The sequence below is a fragment of the Salmo salar genome, chromosome 10 (genome assembly GCF_965601325.2).
Source record: "Salmo salar chromosome 10, fSalSal1, whole genome shotgun sequence".
NCBI classification, from domain to species: Eukaryota; Metazoa; Chordata; class Actinopteri; order Salmoniformes; family Salmonidae; genus Salmo; species Salmo salar.
In genome coordinates this window covers 108,291,476-108,315,585 of record NC_138300.1, presented here as the reverse complement: position 1 = coordinate 108,315,585, position 24,110 = coordinate 108,291,476, and the positions used below count along the sequence as shown (strand labels likewise).

The window sequence follows — 24,110 nt, the reverse complement described above, 5'->3', positions numbered from 1 at the left end:
TCTGATTTTTTTTAACGCCGATACCGATTATTGGAGGGCCAAAAAAGCCGATACCGATTTAATTGGACGATTTTTATATATATATTTGTAATAATGACAATTACAACAATACTGAATGAACAATGAACACTTTTATTTTAACTTAATAAAATACATAAATAAAATCTATTTAGTCTCAAATAAATAATGAAACATGCTCAATTTGGTTTAAATAATGCAAAAACACAGTGTTGGAGAAGAAAGTAAAAGTGTAATATGTGCCATGTAAAAAAGCTAACATTTAAGTTCCTTGCTCAGAACATATGAAAGCTGGTGGTTCAATATTTCCAGTTCTTCAATATTCCCAGTTAAGAAGTTTTAGGTTGTAGTTATTATAGTAATTATGACACGTCGACTATTTCTCTCTATACCATTTGTATTTCATATACCTTTGATTATTGGATGTTCTAATAGGCACTTTAGTATTGCCAGCCTAATCTCAGGAGTTGATAGGCTTGAAGTCATGCACAGCGCTGTGCTTCAAGTATTGCTAAGAGCTGCTGGCAAACGCAGTAAAGTTTGAATGAATGCTTACGAGCCTGCTGCTCAGTGAGACTGCTCTATCAAATATCAAATCATAAGACTTATAATATAATAAACACAGAAATATGAGGCTTTGGTCATTACATTTTACATTTACATTTTAGTCATTTAGCAGACGCTCTTATCCAGAGCGACTTACAGTAGTGAATGCATACATTTCATACAATTTCATACATCTGCACACAATGCAAGTAGTCCGGGTAACCATTTGGTTACCTGTTCAGGATTCTTATGGCTTGGGGGTAAAAACTGTTGAGAAGCCTTTTTGTCCTAGACTTGGCACTCCGGTACCGCTTGCCATGCGGTAGTAGAGAGAACAGTCTATGACTGGGGTGGCCCTAATTAAACGGCCATGACGATTAATCGGTCGACCTCTAGGGTGTAATCATTAGTCCAAAATAAACGTTTTTCAACAGAATCGGCTGAATGAATCCACCCCTGATCACACGCAAACACAGTTCAATTTCATAGCAGCCACATACAAACAGCATGATAATTTTGCTCATTGTAGAATTTCTTCTCACATCTACTTGCTCTCCTCCTCTAACCTTTTCCCTTCGCTTGTGGACTTCAGTGCACAACACATCAGCTGTCTGAGACCAGGCAAAAAAATACTTTCCAAGCCAAACCTTCATATCATAACCGCTACACACAGCCTACCTACATCGTCGTAGCTACTAGAACTAATGCATCAGCAAGTAGTTTAGCAGTTACACTGGCGTGCCCCGGTGGCAATAAATTAATAAAACCAAAAGCTTACCTTGACTTGGAAGAGTTCCAGTGTTGGATAGCCATAGCCAGATAGCTAAAATAGCATCCCACTGTGTTTGAGAAGGCTAAACTACCTAGCTGCATTTGCTAGCTAAGAGAAAAAAATACAACGAAATACAGCTAGCTCTCTCTTGCCTCCTTAATTTTTAAAGAAATGAATTTGTTCAAAACTGTTCACAATTGTCTTTCTCACTTTGAGTCAACTACTCACCAAATATTATGCACTGCAGTGGTAGCTAGTACTGAAGCTCATGCTTTCAGTACTATATTCATTATTTGATCCTTTGAATGAGTGGACAGCATGTCAGTTCATGCTGCAAGAGCTCTGATAGGTTGGAGGACGTCCTCCTGAAGTTGTCATAATTACTGCTGTCATCCCCCTCTTCAAAGGAGGGGACACTCTTGACCCAAACTGCTACAGACCTATATCTATCCTACCCTGCCTTTCTAAGGTCTTCGAAAGCCAAGTCAACAAACAGATTACCGACCATTTCGAATCCCACCGCACCTTCTCCGCTATGCAATCTGGTTTCAGAGCTGGTCATGGGTGCACTTCAGCCACGCTCAAGGTCCTAAATGATATCGTAACCGCCATCGATAAGAAACAATACTGTGCTGCCATATTCATTGACCTGGCCAAAGCTTTCGACTCTGTCAATCACCACATCCTCATCGGCAGACTCAATAGCCTTGGTTTCTCAAATGATTGCCTCGCCTGGTTCACCAACTACTTCTCTGATAGAGTTCAGTGTGTCAAATCGGAGGGCCTGTTGTCCGGGCCTCTGGCAGTCTCTATGGGGGTGCCACAGGGTTCAATTCTTGGGCCAACTCTTCTCTGTATACATCAATGATGTCGCTCTTGCTGCTGGAGAGTCTCTGATCCACCTCTACGCAGACAACACCATTCTGTATACTTCTGGCCCTTCTTTGGACACTGTGTTAACAACCCTCCAGACGAGCTTCAATGCCATACAACTTTCCTTCCGTGGCCTCCAACTGCTCATAAATACAAGTAAAACTAAATGCATGCTCTTCAACCGATCGCTGCCTGCACCTGCCCGCCTGTCCAGCATCACTACTCTGGACGGTTCTGACTTAGAATATGTGGACAACTACAAATACCTAGGTGTCTGGTTAGACTGTAAACTCTCCTTCCAGACTCACATCAAACATCTCCAATCCAAAGTTAAATCTAGAATTGGCTTCCTATTTCGCAACAAAGCATCCTTCACTCATGCTGCCAAACATACCCTCGTAAAACTGACCATCCTACCGATCCTCGACTTCGGCGATGTTGTTTACAAAATAGCCTCCAATACCCTACTCAACAAACTGGATGCAGTCTATCACAGTGCCATCCGTTTTGTAACCAAAGCCCCATATACTACCCACCACTGCGACCTGTTCGCTCTCATTGGCCCTCGCTTCATACTCGTCGCCAAACAAACTGGCTCCAGGTCATCTACAAGACCCTGCTAGGTAAAGTCCCCCCTTATCTCCGCTCACTGGTCACCATAGCAGCACCCACCTGTAGCACGCGCTGCAGCAGGTATATCTCTCTGGTCACCCCCAAAGCCAATTCCTCCTTTGGCCGCCTCTCCTTCCAGTTCTCTGCTGCCAATGACTGGAACGAACTACAAAAATCTCTGAAACTGGAAACACTTATCTCCCTCACTAACTTTAAGCACCAGCTGTCAGAGCAGCTCACAGATCACTGCACCTGTACATAGCCCATCTATAATTTAGCCCAAACAACTACCCCTTCCCCTACTGTATTTATTTATTTAGCTTTGCACCCCATTATTTCTACTTTGCACTTTCTTCTACTACAAATCTACCATTCCAGTGTTTTACTTGCAATATTGTATTTACTTTGCCACCATGGCCTTTTTGCCTTTACCTCCCTTATCTCACCTCATTTGCTCACATTGTATATAGACTTATTTTTCTACTGTATTATTGACTGTATGTTTGTTTTACTCCTTGTGTAACTCTGTGTTGTTGTATGTTGTCGAACTGCTTTGCTTTATCTTGGCCAGGTCGCAATTGTAAATGAGAACTTGTTCTCAACTTGCCTACCTGGTTAAATAAAGGTGAAATAAAAAATACAATAAATAAAATGAGCCCCATAGGTTTTGTATTAAAGTCAATATACCCAGAGGAGGATGGAAACTAGCTGTCCTCCGGCTACACCTTGGCGCTACCCTACCAGGTGCTGTTGAGGCTACTGTAGACCTTCATAGCAAAACAGTGTGTTTTAATCAATTATTTGGAGACGTGAATACATTTAGTATAGTTTTATCTCAAAGGGATAACTTTCACTATTTTTCTGAAATTTACTGAGGAGGATGGTCCTCCCCTTCCTGTTACATATACGCAAATCAAAAAATAAATAAATATGTAAACCCAAATTTACATATTAGATAACATCAATCCGATTTAACCTCTGTCTAGAATATCCCCTTAACTAGTTTCCTCTGTCTTACACCCAGTCTGTATGGTTTGGGGGACATGGTTGCACTGAACACAGGGGTGTAGTCAGGTTCCCCTGCGTCCTCAGGCCAGACCAACTTGAAGCATCGCAGCAGAGTAACCATGATGAGGAAGAGCTCCATGCGAGCGAGTCCTTCTCCTAGACACATTTGTGGCCCTGCAACAACAACAAACTGCATTACCTCTTTACTTCCTATGCTGTCAACAACGTCAGTGATGCACCTTGTGTTGTTCTATCCCTCACCTGCAGAGAACAGCATGAAAGCTTCAGGCTTCTCAAACACTCCCTGCTCGTTCAGGAAGTTTAAGGGGTTGAACTCATGGGGAAACTTCCACTGACCCTTCTCAGACAGTACAGAGGTGAGGTTTGGAATGATCATAGTGCCCTGCAAGTTAAACATGGAGAGAGATGAGACAGATAAGGTGAAGAAGAAAGAACATTAGGTAAGAGATTTCCTGCTGAAACCTCTCTGAGAAGAGCAAAGGGAGGGGATGTGCTTGGCAAAGTGGGTGGGGTTATATCCTGCCTGTTTGGCCCTGTCCGGGGGTATCGTCGGACAGGGCCACAGTGTCTCCCAACCCCTCCTGTCTCAGCCTCCAGTATTTATGCTGCAATAGTTTATTTTGGGGGTCTAGGGTCAGTCTGTTATATCTGGAGTATTTCTCCTGCCTTATCTGGTGTCCTGTGAGAATTTAAGTATGCTCTCTCTAATTCTCTTTCTCTCTTTTTCTCTCATTCTTTTTTCCTTTCTTTCTCTCTCTCGGAGGACCTGAGCCCTAGGACCATGCCTCACGACTACCTGGCCTGATGACTCCTTGCTGTCCCCAGTCCACCTGGCCCTGCTGCTGCTCCAGTTTCAACTGTTCTGACGGCGGCTATGGAACCCTGACCTGTTCACCGGACGTGCTACCTATCCCAGACCTGCTGTTTTCAACTCTCTAGAGACAGCTGGAGTGGTAGAGATACTCTGAATGATTGGCTATGAAAAGCCAACTGACATTTACTCCTGAGGTGCTGACCTGTTGCACCCTCGACAACCACTGTGATTTTTATTATTTGACCCTGCTGGTCATCTATGAACATTTGAACATCTTGGCCATGTTCTGTTATAATCTCCACTCGGCACTGCCAGAAGAGGACTAGCCACCCCTCATAGCCTGGTTCCTCTCTAGGTTTCTTCCTAGGTTCTGGCTTTTTTAGGGAGTTTTTCCTAGCCCCTGTGCTTCTACACCTGCATTGCTTGCTGTTTGGGGTTTTAGGCTGGGTTTCTGTACAGCGCTTTGTGACATCAGCTGATGTAAGAAGGGCTCTATAAATACATTTGATTGATGTTGGCAACAACACAAAAAGGGCTAAAGTCAAAAGGGATTATCAACATTGCCTGACACCATTGTTCTTGCAAAATAATCTACAACAACTGTAGAAGTAGAAAAACACAATTTGAATGTAAACATTAGAAAAGAAAGCAAACAGACCCTGAATCTCTGGATGGGTCATGAGGTAGAGGAATGCAGTGAGCAGTGTCTTGGAGGTGGTGTCTGTTCCAGCAAAGTGAAAGTTCAGGAGGTAAAATATGAGTTGGGCCTCTGAAAAAGATCCATCATCTCCTCTCTGCTGGGGAGAGTACAGCTGTGACAGTGATTTTGAAGGCACAGTACTAACTTATCATAACAATAGATGATGTGGTCTATCCCTCTCATCTAAGCTCTTAAACTCCCATAAGCAAAACAGACACACTTTTTCTAGTTCATCCGGGTAGCAGTCAATTAAGTCTCTTGCCTCCCCAGGAATCCTGGTTTCTTTATGCTGAGTGATAAGGCCAAGAGACATCTGTTTGCAACTAACTGCATTTTTAAAGGCCTTCTGGAATGGCAAGGGAATGTGTCGCAGCATGCTGGGGCACTGTGTCGTAAAGCTGTGGAGAAACTCCCAAGTGAAGAGTCAGAACTATTATTTCACCAATCAGTGATCTAACACTCATATCTGTTTCATGGATTTTTCTGTGGAAAAATAACAATATTACACTTTTTTATAACAAATATGTTAGTTCTCTTTGAGAAAAGCGGTAAATCTGTATAAGGACATCAGTTAAAAGTCTAATATGTTACGTTCTTACAAAACATATATTTTTTTGCTGTGTTCCACTTTCGTACCAATGCTTTTCTCCAAGGGTTCAATGATGTGTGATATCTCCCCAAGAATCCTCTCCTCCATGGACTGCTTTCCCAGTCCAATGTTTCTCAGGGTCATCAGGGCGAAGCGACGATGCTCTTTCCAGCAGGAGCCGTAGTCCATAAGAATGACACCTAGGAGACTTTATTAGAGTCGGTGAGTATTTATTGACATATCAAATTATTGTTATGTTTTTAAGGGGAAAAAAACTGTTATAGAAAGAAAAGATACATTACATGACCAAAAGTATGTGGACACCTGCTCATTGAACATCTCATTCCAAAATCATGGGCATTAATATGGAGTTGGTCCCCCCTCTGCTCCTATAACAGCCTATAACAGACTCTTCTGGAAAGGTTTTCCACTAGATGTTGGAACATTGCTGCGGGGATTGCTTCCATTCAGCCACAAGAGCATTAGTGAACTCGGGCAATGATGTTGGGAGATTAGCCCTGGCTCACAGTCGGCGTTCTAATTCATCCCAAAGTTGTTCGATTGGGTTGAGGTCAGGGCTCTGTGTAGGCCAGTCAAGTTCTTCCACACCGATCTTGACAAACCATTTCTGTATGGACCTCGCTTTGTGCACGGGAGCATTGTCATGCTAACAAAGGAAAGTGTCTTCCCCAGACTGTTGCCACAAAGTTGGAAGCACAGAATCGTCTAGAATGTCGCTGTAGTGTTAAGATTTCCCTTTACTGGAACTAAGGGGCCTAGCCCGAACCATGAAAAACAGTCACAGACCAGTATTCCTCCTCCACCAAACTTTACAGGTGGCAATATGCATTCAAGCAGGTAGCGTTCTCCGGGCATCCACCAAACCCAGATTAGTCCGTTGGACTGCCAGATGGTGAAGCGTGATTCATCACTCCAGAGAACACGTTTCCACTGCTCCAGAGTCCATTGGTGATATATATATGCATTATAAGGTTTAAAATTGTTTTCTAGTCTCTGCCTCTTATAAAGAAACGGTCTGAGAGATGTGTGAGTTATTGCAGTCAAAACAGGGTGTCTGTGAGAAAGCACCTCAAGACTAAAAGAGATTCATAGACACAGAACCATGCAGGGGAGTGAAAGAGATAAGAGACTATAAAGCAACTTGGGGAGTGGAAAATTACTGCTGAGCCCTTAGAAAACACTGGAACTATTTTATCTCCTGCAAGTTTTTAAAACTGTATATGCATGGGCTTGGTCTCATGAGTAGAAGGTATTGACGTAGGCAGTTACATCACTAGGGGTTGACTGCAAGCATATTAAAAGCAACTTGGACTTTTCTTATTTTACAGAACTCAGGAGAGACATCAGTTGTGTTTGATCTTTGATCTTTGACTTCTGTCTACAGCTGTATTTTGATTCAAATTGTTATGATTTATAAGTGCACATTTTGAGTATTCCTTATTTGTTAAGTAAATAACGGAGCCCAGAAAAAGTGGAACCAACACAACCGAGGACAGACGTCTTTTACACGTTACGCGCTTCAGCACTCGGCGGTCCTGTTCTGTGAGCTTGTGTGGCTGAGCTGTTGTTGCTCTGATACTCACATTTTTTTATTTTATTTAACTAGGCAAGAACAAGTTCTTATTTACAATGACTGCCAAACCCGGACGACGCTGGGCCAATTGTGCGCCACCCTATGGGACTCCCAATCACGGCCAGATGTGATACAGCCTGGATTCAAACCAGGGACTGTAGTGACGCCTCTTGCACTGAGATGCAGTACCTTAGACCGCTGCGCCACTCGGGAGCCTGAAGGGCCATGCTCGAGATCATCAAAACGACTACAGGCGACTGCCGACTGACTGATCTACAAATCACCTTGCATCACAAATAACAACCCATTATTATTTGTAGATCAGTCAGTCAGTCAGTCAGAATTTACGCATGATACATTGCGATTTTGATCCTCTCGGACACGGCCATTGACTTGACCTTAGAAGGCAGTGTGACAAAAAATGCATCTAATGACCGAAGGAAATTAATTAAAAGTGGCATTACCTGATTTGACATATTTAGTGATATTTATTGAGATGCTTAGTTTTCAGTGGAAAAAATACCCAATTGTCATATTTGAGTAAAAGTGAAAGTAACTCAGTAAAATACTACTTGATTAAAAGTATTTGGTTTTAAATATACTTAAGTATCAAAAGTAAAAGTATAAATAATTTCAAATTGCTTATATTAAGCAAACCAGAAGGCACTTTTTTTAAAATCGTATTTACGGATAACAAGGGGCAAACTCCAACACAAATCATTTACAAACGAAGCATTTGTGTTCAGTGATTCCACCAGATCAGAAGCAGTACGAATGACCAAGGATGTTCTCTTGATAAGTGCATGAATTTGACCATTTTCCTGACCTGCTAAGACTAAGCATTCAAAATGTAACGAGTACATTTGGGTTTCAGGGAAAATGTATGGATTAGAAAGTACATGATTATCTTTAGGAATGTAGTGAAGTAAAAGTAGTCAAAAATATAAATAGTAAAGTACAGATACCCTCCAATAATAATTAAGTAGTATTTGAAATAATTTTTACTTATGTACTTTTCAACAGTGGAAATTGGACCAACTAATAGAAATTTAGCTGCCAGGAAATGGCGGAGCGATTTCTGCATATTGGACCTTTCAATGATGATCACATTTTTTAGTTGCACTTCAACTCAAATTGGTTGAGCACACTCCACTTCTTTCCTAATTACTTTTAGCAACATTTAATCTTAAGAAAAGTGCTTGATTAGTGGTTGTACCTATCTTTTTTACAGTTCTTTCGAAGAATGTGGAAAATGTCCGCCATCCCTGCAATTAAATTATTATATATATTTTTTTACATCTGGCCCATTTAAGAATATAGTTTAATAGCCCTGGCCTAGAGATTACATGCGACATAAACCTTTCATGTCCAAGAGACATGTTACATCAAGTACTTATTGACACATCAAGTACTTATTGATTATTAATGAAAGTTAGAAGAATAGCATAATAATAGAGTTGTATACAAGACCTAGCTTTTCCAGGTCTTTCATAAGATTCCCAAATATTAGAATGGGTTGTGGACCAGGAGGAAAGTTTTTGGGCTCCTTTCCGAAGAAGATGAGGAGGCATATCCGCGCAGAACAAACGAACACAACATACTTGTTCAGATCCAACCACGTGACGGCGCACTGCGCTCCTCTTCTCCAAAGTGACAGACATGGGCGTACACGCATGCGCACATTGGCACAAAACCAGTGTTCTTGTAAATAGAATTTGCCATCTATAATTCTCTATTTATTACACAGTCATTGTCACTAGCGTGACCATAACTTTTTTGTCATTACCACTGGGATTTTCTTCATGTATGCGATTTAATGTCTATAAAGCAATGAGTATGCAATAAAAAAAGTAGTAATATCAGACAAAATAGGCACCACATATTCTCATTTTTAATTTCCTGGTACATGAATTGCAATTGATTGAGCATTTCTCAAACTGTAAAATCCTAAAGATTTAGCGTAAGCATATCCTCTAAAAATGTATTATATTATTTGACTGTAAAATCAAAGTAGTTAGGGTATGTAGAAAATAGAACTGTCCCTAAATAGGGCCACATTTGCAGTCTAATCCATAATAAACTAACATTTAATGATCTTGTGATTTAGCATATGTGATGAGGTAGTATCTAATATTGCGAAATGCTTTACTAGCAACAGTTGGCTTTCTTGTCAAGTAAAACGATTACAATTTATGGTGTACGCTTTTCATAGTATCTCATGTTTTGCAGGTGGCCCCTTGGCTTCACAAACCAAACCATCCCAGCATACCTCGTGTGTCCAACTGCTTCGGACCGTATGCTCGTTTAAATATTTTGCAGGCCTGTTTTTTTTAATTATCAGGTAAATAATCTGGACCGGACCATATTGGATTATCCTACAATTAGTACCATGCAAAGCATTTTATATAGATAAATCTCACTTTAGCACGGCGAATGAAAAGGGGTTTCTAGCTAGCAAGTGAGTTTGGGGCCGGCTAGCTAACGTTACTGTTGTACGGATTCGAACAAGAATTCCTAATCAGATGGAGCTGGAGTCGGAAAGAACCGAATTTGGAGCTATGGGAGACTCGCTTCAACCTCAAACCCCAAGTCGACACGAGAAGAGTCTAGGATTGCTTACAACCAAATTTGTATCTTTGCTACAAGAGGCCAAGGATGGAGTTCTAGACCTGAAAGCAGTAAGCATGCCTTACTCTTTGTTGTTGGCACGCGGATGTAAATGTAGCTTGTGGCTAGCTACCGTTAGTAGTAAATCTAATTCAAGGTTTTCGCAAGCTACCGTTAGCCATCAGCGTGATACGTTGCGTCGTGTTTTTTTTCTGTTTATGTGTTTGAATAGTTCAATTAACCACCTAGTTTGTTACACTTTGCCCGTCCACTGAATGTAGGAAAAGTTGGCTAGCCAGTTGCCAAGTAACGTTACTTCAACTCCTCCTCTGTTGAGGTCATTGGTTGAGGTACTAAGCAGCAAGCTAGCCAGCTAACTTTATATATTCTGCCCCCTGCAGCCGCAATGAAGACAAGCACGCAAGGCTGCACGTTGTTGTTATGAACTGGATCTGGCAAAACAGTTAAAACCCGAACCCGGTTCAGAGTCACACACCATTTTATGTAGCTAGAAAATCAATCTATCCGCAAGTCACCATTATCATTGGTTAAATTATGCTGACAATATGTTAGGTTTTGTTTAGTCTGGGCGTGACTGACCACAATAGAATATATGTCATCCCATAGCAGTAATGAGGATTAACCCATCGTAGTTATCAGTACTAGCCATATGTTTATTGCTGTAAGTGCATGTTGAACACAAGCGTGAAAGAACACTCAGTTTTGTGTAACTTTGAAGTCCATGAATAGCTAAGCTTCCTCGACGTTATAGAATCTACCAAGCTATTTGTTTTTAACTGTGGATTTGTTCAATGGACCCTCAAACTGCTCTACACTGATGTATAAATAACATTGACCACTCTTTCTCTCCCACAGGCAGCAGACACCCTAGCTGTAAGACAGAAGCGGCGCATCTACGACATCACCAATGTGCTTGAGGGCATCGGACTGATTGAGAAGAAGTCTAAGAACAGTATTCAGTGGAAGTAAGTCAAGGACATGGCGTTATGGGCTCCGTTAGTAAATCTTGGGTGGCACCCTCTCGCCATTCAGAAACTACAAGTGTGCTAGCTGTCTGTTTATGTAAGAGAAGTCAGATAAGGAGAGGTGTCTTAACTGTGTTCCTACTAGAGGTCGACCGATTATGATTTTTCAACTCCGATACCGATTATTGGAGAACCAAAAAAGGCGATGCCGATTATTCGGGTGATTTTTATTTTTATTTTTTTATTTGTAATAATGACAATTAAAACAATACTGAATGAACACTTATTTTAACTTAATATAATACATCAATAAAATCAATTTAGCCTCAAATAAATAATGAAACATGTTCAATTTGGTTTAAATAATGCAAAAACAAAGTGTTGGAGAAGAAAGTAAAAGTGCATTATGTGCCATGTAAGAAAGCTAACGTTTAAGTTCCTTGCTCAGAACATGAGAACATATGAAAGCTGGTGGTTCCTTTTAACATGAGTCTTCAATATTCCCAGGTAAGAAGTTTTAGGTTGTAGTTATTATAGGACTATTTCTCTCTATACGATTTGTATTTCATATACCTTTGACTATTGGATGTTCTTATAGGCACTTTAGTATTGCCAGTGTAACAGTATAGCTTCCGTCCCTCTCTTTGCTCCTACCTGGGCTCGAACCAGGAACACATCGACAACAGCCACCCTCGAAGCAGCGTTACCCATACAGAGCAAGGGGAACAACTACTCCAAGTCTCAGAGCAAGTGACGTTTGAAACGCTATTAGCGCGCACACCGCTAACTAGCTAACCATTTCACATCGGTTACACCAGCCTAATCTCGGGAGTTGATAGGCTTGATGTCATAAACAGCGCAATGCTTGAAGCATTGCAAAGAGCTGCTGGCAAAACGCACGAAAGTGCTGTTTGAATGAATGCTTACGAGCCTGCTGGTACCTACCACCGCTCAGTCAGACTGCTCTATCAAATCATAGACTTAATTATAATATAATAAACAGACAGAAATACGAGCCTTCGGTCATTAATATGGTCGAATCCGGAAACTATCATCTTGAAAACAAAACGTTTTTCCTTTCAGTGAAATACGGAACCGTTCCGTATTTTATCTAACGGGTGGCATCCCTAAGTCTAAATATTCCTGTTACATTGCACAGCCTTCAATGTTATGTCATAATTATGTAAAATACTGGCAAATTAGTTCGCAACGAGCCAGGCGGCCCAAACTGTTGCATATACCCTGACTCTGCGTGCAATGAACGCAAGAGAAGTGACACAATTTCACCTGGTTAATATTGCCTGCTCACCTGGATTTCTTTTAGCTAAATATGCAGGTTTAAAAATATATACTTGTGTATTGATTTTAAGAAAGACATTGATGTTTATGGTTAGGTACACGTTGGAGCAATGACAGTCCTTTTTCGCAAATGCGCACCGCATCGATTATATGCAATGCAGGACAGGCTAGATAAACTAGTAATATCATCAACCATGTGTAGTTAATTAACTAGTGATTATGATTGATTGATTGTTTTTTATGAGATAAGTTTAATGCTAGCCAGCAACTTACCTTGGCTTTTTACTGCATTCGCGTAACAGGCAGGCTCCTCATGGAGTGCAATGTAAAGCAGGTGGTTAGAGCGTTGGACTAGTTAACCTTAAGGTTGCAAGATTGAATCCCCAAGCTGACAAGGTAAAAATCTGTCGTTCTGCCCCTGAACAAGGCAGTTAACCCACCGTTCCTAGGCCGTCATTGAAAATAAGAATGTGTTCTTAACTGACTTGCCTAGTTAAATAAAGGTGTGTAAAAATATATATATATATCGGCAAACCGGTGTCCAAAAATACCGATTCTTATGAAAAACTTGAAATCGGCCCTAATTAATCGGCCATTACGATTAATCGGTCGACCTCTAGTTCCTACCAATGCCTTGCCGTTGACTGTTGTGTGTGTTATCCAGAGTCATATTTAGAGAGTTGTGCCAATGGGGTTTCTGTCTGAACATTCCGAGAGCGCCACTTTTTCCTCCATATTCGTTGCTAAGTGATAACACTTCCGTGTTGTGCTCTCTATTTCTGAAATAGTTTTCAAAATCTATAAACATTTCCAGTGAAAGTAGATATACAAATTGTTGATACCACAACACGGTACATTTCTTTGTGATACCTGTTTCCTGTCCCCAGGGGTGTTGGTCCTGGCTGTAACACACAGGAGATAGCCGATAAACTCATTGATCTTAAGGCAGAGCTGGATGATCTGGACAAGCGGGAGCACGAGTTGGATCAGCAGAGGGTCTGGGTCCAGCAGAGCATCATGAACGTCACAGACGACTCACAGAACAGCCCATATCCTTTACTACAATCCCTCTGTCTAGTAGTCACTAAGCTTAGCAGATCTAGCGTGTTAGTTACTAGATATTTGTATTTATTTATTTCACCTCTATTTAACTAGGCACGTCAGTTAAGAACAAATTCTTATTTACAATGCCGGCCTACCCTGGCCAAACCCGGATGATGCTTGGCCAATTGTGTGCCGCCCTATGGGACTCCTAATCACGGCCAGATGTGATACAGCCTGGATTCGAACCAGTGACTGTAGTGACTCCTCTTGCACTGAGATGCAGTGCCATAGACCGCTGCGCCACTCAGGAGCCAAAATGGGTTAAGGTGCACCCCAAGATGGTTTAGATGGTAGTGATCAGATTTTTAGCTCAATGCTTAGCTCTTAAATTCATGTTGCAGTAGTAAATAAACTCTTGGCCCTTAACACAAGCACACTATGGCTTATGTAAAACACGAAGACCTCTGTAGTGCTTTCAAAGGTATGTTTCTCTCTTATATTTTTCTGTGTTCTTCCATTCCCTTTTTATTGTTCTACCTAATAGAAAAATTAGAGGTCGACCGATTAATCGGAATGGCCGATTTCAAGTTTTCATAACAATCGGAAATCAGTATTTTTGGACGCCGATTTGGCCGATAAACATAAAAATATATATATCTTTTTTTTTTTTTTACACCTTTATTTAACTAGGCAAGTCAGTTAAGAACACACTCTTATTTTCAATGACGGCCTAGGAACGGTGGGTTAACTGCCTTGTTCAGGGGCAGAACGACAGATTTTTACCTTGTCAGCTCAGGGATTCAATCTTGCAACCTTAAGGTTAACTAGTCCAACGCTCTAACCACCTGCTTTACATTGCACTCCACGAGGAGCCTGCCTGTTACGCGAATGCAGTAAGAAGCCATGGTAAGTTGCTGGCTAGCATTAAACTAATCTTATAAATCAATCAATCAATCATAATCACTAGTTAACTACACATGGTTGATGATATTACTAGTTTATCTAGCCTGTCCTGCGTTGCATATAATCGCTTAGGTACACGTTGCTCCAACCATAAACATCAATTCCTTTCTTAAAATCAATACACAAGTATATATTTTTAAACTTGCATATTTAGTTAACATTGCCTGCTAACATAAATTTCTTTTAACTAGGGAAAATGTGTCACTTCTCTTGCAACAGAGTCAGGGTATATGCAGCAGTTTGGGCCGCCTGGCTCGTTGCGAACTGTGAAGACTATTTCTTCCTAACAAAGACAGCCGACTTCACCAAACGGGGGATGATTTAACAAAAGCACATTTGCGAAAAAAGCACAATCGTTGCACGACTGTACCTAACCATAAACATCAATGCCTTTCTTAAAATCAATACACAGAAGTATATATTTTTAAACCTGCATATTTAGCTAAAATAAATCCAGGTTAGCAGGCAATATTAACCAGGTGAAATTGTGTCACTTCTCTTGCGTTCATTGCACGCAGAGTCAGGGTATATACAACAGTTTGGGCCGCCTGGCTCGTTGCGAACTAATTTGACAGAATTTTACGTAACTATGACATAACATTGAAGGTTGTGCAATGTAACAGGAATATTTAGACTTATGGATGCCACCCATTAGATAAATTACGGAACGGTTCCGTATTTCACTGAAAGGAAAAACGTTTTGTTTTCGAGATGATAGTTTCCGGATTCAACCATATTAATGACCGAAGGCTCGTATTTCTGTGTGTTTATTATAATTAAGTCTATGATTTGATAGAGCAGTCTGACTGAGCGGTGGTAGGTACCAGCAGGCTCGTAAGCATTCATTCAAACAGCACTTTCGTGCGTTTTGCCAGCAGCTCTTCGCTGTGCTTCAAGCATTGCGCTGTTTATGACTTCAAGCCTATCAACTCCCAAGATTAGGCTGGTGTAACCGATGTGAAACGGCTAGCTAGTTAGCGGTGTGCGCGCTAATAGCGTTTCAAACGTCACTCGCTCTGAGACTTGGAGTGGTTGTTCCCCTTGCTCTGTATGGGTAACGCTGCTTTGAGGGTGGCTGTTGTCGATGTGTTCCTGGTTCGAGCCCAGGTAGGAGCGAGGAGAGGGACGGAACCTATACTGTTACACTGGCAATACTAAAGTGCCTATAAGAACATCCAATATTCAAAAGTATATGAAATACAAATCGTATAGAGAGAAATAGTCCTATAATTCCTATAACTACAACCTAAAACTTCTTACCTGGGAATATTGAAGACTCATGTTAAAAGGAACCACCAGCTTTCATATGTTCTCATGTTCTGAGCAAGGAACTTAAACGTTAGCTTTCTTACATGGCACATATTGCACTTTTACTTTCTTCTCTAACACTTTGTTTTTGCATTATTTAAACCAAATTGAACATGTTTCATTATTTATTTGAGGCTAAATTGATTTTATTGATGTATTATATTAAGTTAAAATAAGTGTTAATTCAGTATTGTTGTAATTGCCATTATTACAAAGAAAGATAAAAAAATCGTCCGATTAATCGGTATCGACATTTTCTGGCCCTCCAATAATCGGTATCGGCTTTGAAAAATCATAATCGGTCGACCTCTAAAAATTTTTACATCCCGCTCACCCCATCTCTGGCCTGCACAGGTGACACTCTCCTAGCGATCCGCGCTCCCACAGGCACACAACTGGAGGTGCCCATACCTGAGTCGGTAAGTTAGACCCAACTACTCTCCCCTTTCTGTCTCACCATCCTCAGACCAGGGGTTTCCAACTTGGATTCTGGCGAGCTGCTGGTTGTGCATTGCCTGACGACACACCCTGAATTTAATTCCTCTTCTCTATCGATTGCTACGTACATTCAGTCTGAATCAGCAATCCTAGAAATCATTTGTGTGACTTCAAAATGGCCGTTGTACAAAATAAATCAATCAGCGATTGGATCGTCTCCAACAAATTTAACCAATCAGAATATCAAAGTTGATAAGGTCATTATGTAGGCTGGCTCTTGCCCAACCCTTCGGTATCGGGGACCAATCAGAACGGTCCGAATGTGTTCGCATTCTAGAAATCATAGCGGGAGGAAGGCAAATCTAGACTCACTATGAAGAAGAAACTTCAGTTTGGCTGGAGCAATGTGGATGGTAGCCAGCCAAGGTTGTGCAGGCTTCTGTTCCAGCCTAGCACTAATTCTACTTTTAAAAATAAACGAATCGGAGTCTGGACAACGATTTATACAATTATATGAATCAAGTGTGTCAGTGCTGGGTTGAAACAAAGGCCTACACGCAGCAGCTCTACAGAATCTGAGTTGGACTTCCCTGTGCCACGACCGTCTGACTGAGTGATTGTTGGCAGGTACTGATTGGACAGAAGAAGTATCAGATCCGTCTCAAGAGCTCAGCAGGACCCATTGAGGTTCTCCTTGTGAACAAGGACCCATCCAACCCATCTCCAGTGGTACTGTCCGTCCCCCCACCCGAGGACATGCTCCAGAGCCTTCCAGTGCCTGCTGCTGCTGCCAACACAAAACCTGCACCTACTGCCCCCTCCCAGCCAAGCCAGCCTCTGGCCCACTCCTCCAACCCCAGTCCTGCCACACTCTTACCTGCCTGCACAGCTACTTCCAATCAGGCAGTCACCACTGCAGGTACGATTTGGTCTTTATCTGAGCAATGTAGTTATTACGTGTATGTAGTGTAGAAGTGAAATTGCAGAAAAATATGTCACTCATATCGCCATCCTTCTTTTACAGTGTCCAGCACACTGACTGTTTCCACACCCACTACAAACACAAATGCCCAACCGACTCCCCTGTTGGACACCCAGCCTCTCCAGTCCTCTGCCTCATTGGATGGCTGCTCTTCTTCTTCAGCAGTCTTTGAACCAATCAAGGCTGACCCCTCAGAATGTAAGTGTCATCTACCGTTTCCCTAAGATCATGATGCTTCTCTATCCTGCTACAAATTCATACAAGGGGGATATCGCATAACTACTAAATATACATCAGAGTCAAGGTTTATTTAGTGTGTGTGCACTCTTTGTATCAATCGTTTTTGGGAGTTGTTGAGTGAGTGACTAATGTTTTCTGTCTTCTGTTTGTAGTGCTGTATTTCCCCAAAGAACTTTCTGACATGTTTGACCCGACTAAAGGTAAAGGTCACCTCAAAATATTATGAAGTCTATTGAAGGAGTTGACATGTGTATGAACATGCTATTGCAGATGGTATCAATGTATAGACAATAATTTGAGATTTTAGATACTAGAATAGATGTTGTATATCTTTATTCTAACCCCTCATCCTCATTTCCCATATCTCTCCCTCTCTCTTTCACACCGTCTCTCTGAGTAGAGATCATGAGTGCAGACCTGTTGGAGGAGTTGATGTCTTCTGAGGGTAAGTTGACATTTATAAACTGGGTGGTTCGAGCCCTGAATGCTGATTGCCACAGGTATGACAAAACATTTATTTTTACTGCTCTAATTACATTGCTAACCAGTTTATAATAGCAAGAAGGCACCTCTGGGGTTTGTGGTATATGGCTAATATACCATGGCTAAGGGCTGTATCCTGGCACTCTGTGTTGCGACGTGCATAAGAACAGCCCTTAGCTGTGGTATATTGGCCATATACCACACCACCTCAGGCCTTCTTGCTTAAGTATACAGTTCTGCTGACGTGGATCAGCAAAGATTTACTTAACCTATCACAACTAAAAGAGGATTGCCTTTTAATTAGGAATGCACAATATATCGGTGAACATATAGGAATCGGCCGATATTAGCTAAAAATGTCAACCGATGTTAAAGCTGATGTGCATACCTATATAACGTAGGTACATGACTTATGACGCCACATAAAATGTTGCGCTACACGTGCAACACAGCATTCCTAACTTAGCCCACAATGTCTGCTGTGTGGATCGAGCAGTCATTTGAAAGAGTAAGAACATTTCAGCGAGACAACTCAAAGGCGAAATCCATTAACGGCAAGATAATGGAATTCATTGCCCTTGACAATCAAACATTCTCTGTCATGGGTGATGTTGGCTTTCGCCAACTGGTCAAGCACCGGTACACACTACCAAGTGCGCTATTTTTCAGCTGTTGCCCTACCGGAGTTATACAGTAATAGCGTCACTGCTATTATCTTCACGACATACTATGGAACGCCGTTTGGGTCTTTGCGTGTAAAAAAAGATACATGTCAAATAACACTATTTGACACGTTAAATAAGCTTTTAATTTGACATGTCAAATTACACAGTTCTATTATAGAATGTTGTGTGTTCTGAATTTGCACGTGCAAGCCAAGTGCCACCACTACTATCAGTAGCACTGTCAAAGCTGTACAAAAAAGGTCTGTACAAAAAAGGTCTGCAAACAAGGAAACACCGGCCACAAATGATGTGTTTACAATACCGCATTGGTAATAAAGCATTATTTGTTCGACTGCAACTTCTGGGGTAGCTTAGCTACCTAGCTTTAGCTTGGTACCTTGCTAGCACCAATATAACCAGCCTACAACTGCAGTCATTTTCATTATTCTTAGCAATGATTTAGGAATCCTTGTGAGTAAGTATTAGCTAGGTAGCCACTTATTGTTCGCCTATTGAAATTGAACTTCAGTTCATGAAAATAAATATCTAGCCAGCTACTTAACCCTGTTGCCCAAAGCTAACGTTCTAAGCAGCTGGCTAGTGACGCTCGACCGGACCGGGTTATGTGTTGTGAAACAAGCCACAATAAGGATTAGGCACAATAGTGGAATTTGCGGTTTGCCTTCAAAATAAAAGTACCTATTTGAAAGTGATGCAAAAGGTTCATTGGTGGAATCTTGCCATATTTAGACTAGATAATGTTAAACAAAGTTGGAATGTGAAGCAATGAAATTGGGTATCCGTCTACTCGGTGACACCTACAGAACACAACTGTGAAGAGTTTACGCAAATATTAATGTTGTAGCTCTTATCGCGGGACTGTGACTGTGTGAAATCACCTGTGTGAAAGTACCTTCCCAGTTAGCCTATTGTGTGTATTGACATTCATATTGCACTGTACAGCTTTACCTAAGGATTGGGGATCAATGAATTGTTTTGTTTTTTTCACCTTCATTTAACCAGGTAGGCTAGTTGAGAACAAGTTCTCATTTGCAACTGCGACCTGGCCAAGATAAAGCATAGCGATTCGACACATACAACAACACCAAGTTACACATGGAATAAACAAAACATACAGTCAATAATACAGTAGAACAAAAGAAAACAAAAAGTCTATATACGGTGAGTGCAAATGAGGTAAGTTAAGGCAATAAATAGGCCATGGTGGCGAAGTAATTTCAATATAGCAATTAAACACTGGAATGGTAGATGTGCAAGTAGAGATACTGGGGTGCAAAGGAGCAAGATAAATAAATACAGTATGGAGATGAGGTAGGTAGATAAATGGGCTGTTTACAGATGGGCTATGTACAGGTGCAGTGATCTGTGAGCTGCTCTGACAGCTGGTGTTTAAAGCTAGTGAGGGAGATATGAGTCTCCAGCTTCAGAGATTTTTGCAGTTCGTTCCAGTCATTGGCAGCGGGGTATCAGTCTACTCAATACCCAAGATATTTTTTTATCAGACTCCAAAACATCCAAGTAGTATTGTTTTTTCCTCAGGAATAGTGTTCAATACACATAGGTTGACAATAAATGTGGCTCAATTCAGTTGTTTCAGAGTCCCGCAATAAGAGCTACGATGCTAATGTTCTCTGGGTGTCACTGAGTAGACTGATACCCCATGCCATTGATCCACAATCCATAGGTAAGGCTGTACAGTGAAATAAGTATGCCCCCAATGCAATTCTAAAGTATAATACATCCAGTGTGATTTCAACAGATTTGTGTCACATTAACAAATTGTCTTTAGTTGATTTTATATAACATTCCAACCCCATTTAGCATGATCTCTTCAATAGTGGCAGAATTCTACTATTTGCATTCATTTGCATCACTGTCAATTACAAAGTTTTATTTTGAAGGCTAACCGCAAAGTCAACAATTGTGGCTAATCCTTATTGTGGCTAGCTTCACATAGATGGGTCCGACCACCATTAATCAAATAAGAACTGTCTTATAAAGTAGGGTTATTTTAGAGGATGACACCCAGCTATGTAGTTAGCTAGCTAACTATAGCTACTGAAACAGATTGTCATTTTGCTATGTTTTTGGGGAAGAACATTGTTTGCGTCCATGAGCGAGCTAGCTAGCTTTTTTTTATGACCAGCACTGAAGATGCTCGAGACAACTTTACCAGCATCATAGCATACGTATCGATGAATCGTTGTGATATATGAAATACGAGTGATTGTGTAATAACTACGTAAAAAAAATTATGAATGCGTTAAATTATTATGTGACGTGCAGGTCCTGATTGTTCAACAAGCTTATTTGACACATCAAATATCTTTTTTGACACGCAAAGACCCAAACGGTTCCCTGGTTGGGAACGAAACGACTGAACAAATGAACAACAAAACAGCCCAGCAAGTAAGTGAAATAAATAGGTTTTGATTGTTTTACTGGTAATGGGGACATGCGTAAATGCCAACAAAATAACTTTTTGGTCAGTGTGGTGTGTGTGTGTGTAACCTTTATTTAACTAGGCAAGTCAGTTAAGAACAAATAATTATTTACAATGACGGCCTATCCCGGATGACGCTGGGCCAATTGTGCACCGCCCTATAGGACTCCCAATCACAGCCGGATGTGATACAGCTGTTGTGACGCCTCTTGCACTGAGATGCAGTGCCTTAGACCGCTGCGTTCGTGTGTGTGTTAACTGTAACTGTACTAGAATGCTTAAGGCTGCAAAAAAAAAATTATAACGGTTATCGGTAACGTTTTTTTGGCAAGGAAAATATCGAGTATCGGCCAAAAATGGCATATTGGTCTTCACTACTTTTAATCTCTTATGTCCCTCTCTCTTTCCTAGTGTTCTCTCCACTCCTCCGTCTGTCTCCCCCTCCGGGTGACCAGGACTACATATATAACCTGGACGAAACCGAAGGCCTGTGTGACCTCTTTGATGTTCCGATTCTTAACCTTTGACCTCTGAGCTGAGTTCCCAAAAATGTATTATGTAAGGAAATCTAAGAATCATTTTTACCATTTTCTATGGAAAAAAACAAATATGTGATTCTATTTTTGGATCCTGGTGTATTATAAGATTTTTCTGTGTAAACAATTAAGTGTTTTGATGTCGTACCCAAATATTTCCACTAAACATTGGCAACAAATGTTTGAGGTCGTAGTGGCTTTAGGTTAGATAAAAAGGGTATAAAGAAATATAGTCCTCTACAAACTGAACTGATGATCTCTCAGGTGAAATGGCTCGCATTCATGCTGACCTGTGATTAACTCTATTCCCTCCATCCATCTATGTTTGAAATATGTATGTAACAAACTGGCAACGGCAGTCATCATCACACTCTGATCCTCATCAACTCGGTGTCAACAGATTCAAAGACACCCAGGCAGCTGCATACACTCGGACAGTACGCACGAATGTGTACAGATGCCCAGCTGATCAAAGTTATGCGCTTTTGTTCTGTATATAGAGAATATTTATATTTTGTATTAAGAGCCTTTGTGGAGTTGTGTATAATGAACTACATGTGAAATACATTGAGACAGCAGTAGTGAACTAGGGTGCCAAACAAAGACAGAGAAAGTTGAAGTGTTTCAGATGTAGCGCGCATTGGATCAACTGCTACACGTTTATCATTCACTTTGGTCCCCTTGCCTTGTTTTGTCAGTATGTTTTATTTCTTACTCATTTCATTCACTTTTCAACATTGTCTGTGTCTCTCTTGTTTTGTCATGCAATTATTATGTATATGAATATTATTTTATTCAGTCTGTATGTAAAAGGAAATGCATTTTTTTTTTTTACATATACAGTAATTAGTTACTATGAAGTAGGTTAGTGCTTTGAGAGCTGGTCTATATATGTCGCTCAGAACTGTGTTCAATACAAAAACGTTCCCCAACATGCTTTCACCATGACTATGGAAACACAAATGTTGACTTTATTCTTTTTGTGAGAGAATATTTATTTAAATTTTCCTTCTGTGTTCATTCTTGTTTTCATTCGTTCCCAGAATACATTGTTTCCCTTGTATTATAGAAGAGCATTTTTTTATATATACACCACTATATACACTACCGTTCAAAAGTTTGGGGTCACTTAGAAATGTCCTTGTTTTTGAAAGAAAAGCACATTTTCTGTCCATTAAAATAACATTAAGTTGATCCGAAATACAGCGTAGACATTGTTAATGTTGTAAATGACTATTGTCGCTGGAAATGGCAGAATTTATTTTTTTATGGATTATCTACATAGGCGCACAGAGGCCCGTTATCAGCAACCATCACTCCTGTGTTCCAAGTTTATCATTTTAAAAGGTTAATTGATCATTAGAAAACCCTTTTGCAATTATGTTAGCACAGCTAAAAACTGTTGTCCTGATTTAAAGAAGCAATAAAACTGGTCTTTAGACTAGTTGAGTATCTGGCGCATCAGCATTTGTTGGTTCAATTACAGACTCAAGATGGCCAGAAACAAATACTTTCTTCTGAAACTCGTCAGTCTGTTCTTGTTCTGAGAAATGAAAGCTATTCCATGCGAGAAATTGCCAAGAAACTGAAGATCTCGTACAACGCTCTGTACTACTCCCTTCACAGAACGGAGAAAACTTGCTTTGACCAGAAGAGAAAGAGTGGGAGGCCCCGGTGCACACCTGAGCAAGAGGACAAGTACATTAGGGTGTCTAGTTTGAGAAACAGACGCCTCAGACTGGCCAATAAAACCAAAAGATTAAGATGGGCAAAAGAACACAGACACTGGACAGAGGAACTCTGCCTAAAAGGCCAGCATCCCGGAGTCGCCTCGTCACTTTTGACGTTGAGACTGGTGTTTTGCGGGTACTATTTAATGAAGCTGCCAAAGATGACCCTGAAAGAGCTGCAAAGCTCCACAGCAGAGATTGGAGTATCTGTCCATAGGACCACTTTAAGCCGTACACTCCACAGAGCTGGGGTTTACGGAAGAGTGGCCAGAAAAAAATAAGCGAACTTGTTTGGCGTTCGCCAAAAGGCATGTGGGAGACTCCCCAAACATATGGAAGAAGGTACTCTGGTCAGATGAGACTCAGATGAAACCCAACACCTCTCATCACCCCGAGAACACCATCCCCACAGTGAAGCATGTTGGTGGCAGCATCATGCTGTGGGGATGTTTTTCATCGGCAGGGACTGAGAAACTGGTCAGAACTGAAGGCATGATGGATGACGCTAAATACAGGGAAATTCTTCAGGGAAACCTGTTTCAGTCTTCCAGAGATTTGAGACTTTGACGGAGGTTCACCTTGCAGCAGGACAATTACCCTAAGCATACTGCTAAAGCAACACTCGAGTGGTTTAAGGGGAAACATTTAAATGTCTTGGAATGGCCTAGTCAAAGCCCAGACCTCAATCCAATTGAGAATCTGTGGTATGACTTAAAGATTGCTGTACACCAGCGTAACCCATCCAACTTGAAGGAGCTGGAGCAGTTTTGCCTTGAAGAATGGGAAAAAATCCCAGTGGCTAGATGTGCCAAGCTTAT

At 41.0% G+C, this 24,110-nt stretch overlaps 1 protein-coding gene and 1 pseudogene across 3 annotated transcripts; one reads left to right on the top strand and one right to left on the bottom strand.

Moving 5' to 3' along the window:
• Positions 1-202: 202 nt before the first annotated feature.
• LOC106561450 (vitamin D(3) 25-hydroxylase-like) lies at positions 203-7,906 on the bottom strand (annotated as a pseudogene). Its single transcript, XR_014378957.1, has 6 exons — positions 7,896-7,906; positions 5,969-6,161; positions 5,585-5,762; positions 5,224-5,461; positions 4,091-4,285; positions 203-4,003 (listed from the first exon to the last, which is right to left on the bottom strand). The product of XR_014378957.1 is annotated as a vitamin D(3) 25-hydroxylase-like (transcript).
• Positions 7,907-9,781: 1,875 nt separating this feature from the next.
• On the top strand, positions 9,782-22,763 carry LOC106561449 (E2F transcription factor 4). 2 transcript variants are annotated; one of them, XM_082957353.1, is made up of 10 exons: positions 9,782-10,225; positions 11,031-11,140; positions 13,327-13,488; positions 13,921-13,964; positions 16,109-16,173; positions 16,820-17,111; positions 17,217-17,372; positions 17,567-17,614; positions 17,815-17,859; positions 20,928-21,418. In XM_082957353.1, exons 1-10 carry the CDS (start codon positions 10,070-10,072, stop codon positions 21,014-21,016), a joined length of 1,167 nt encoding a protein of 388 aa, XP_082813479.1. In that variant the 5' UTR covers positions 9,782-10,069; the 3' UTR covers positions 21,017-21,418. The 2 variants fall into 2 exon arrangements, with proteins under 2 accessions (XP_082813479.1, XP_013980897.1); XM_014125422.3 differs by lacking the exon at positions 20,928-21,418 and adding an exon at positions 21,438-22,763 and having other exon boundaries at positions 9,783-10,225.
• Positions 22,764-24,110: the final 1,347 nt, after the last annotated feature.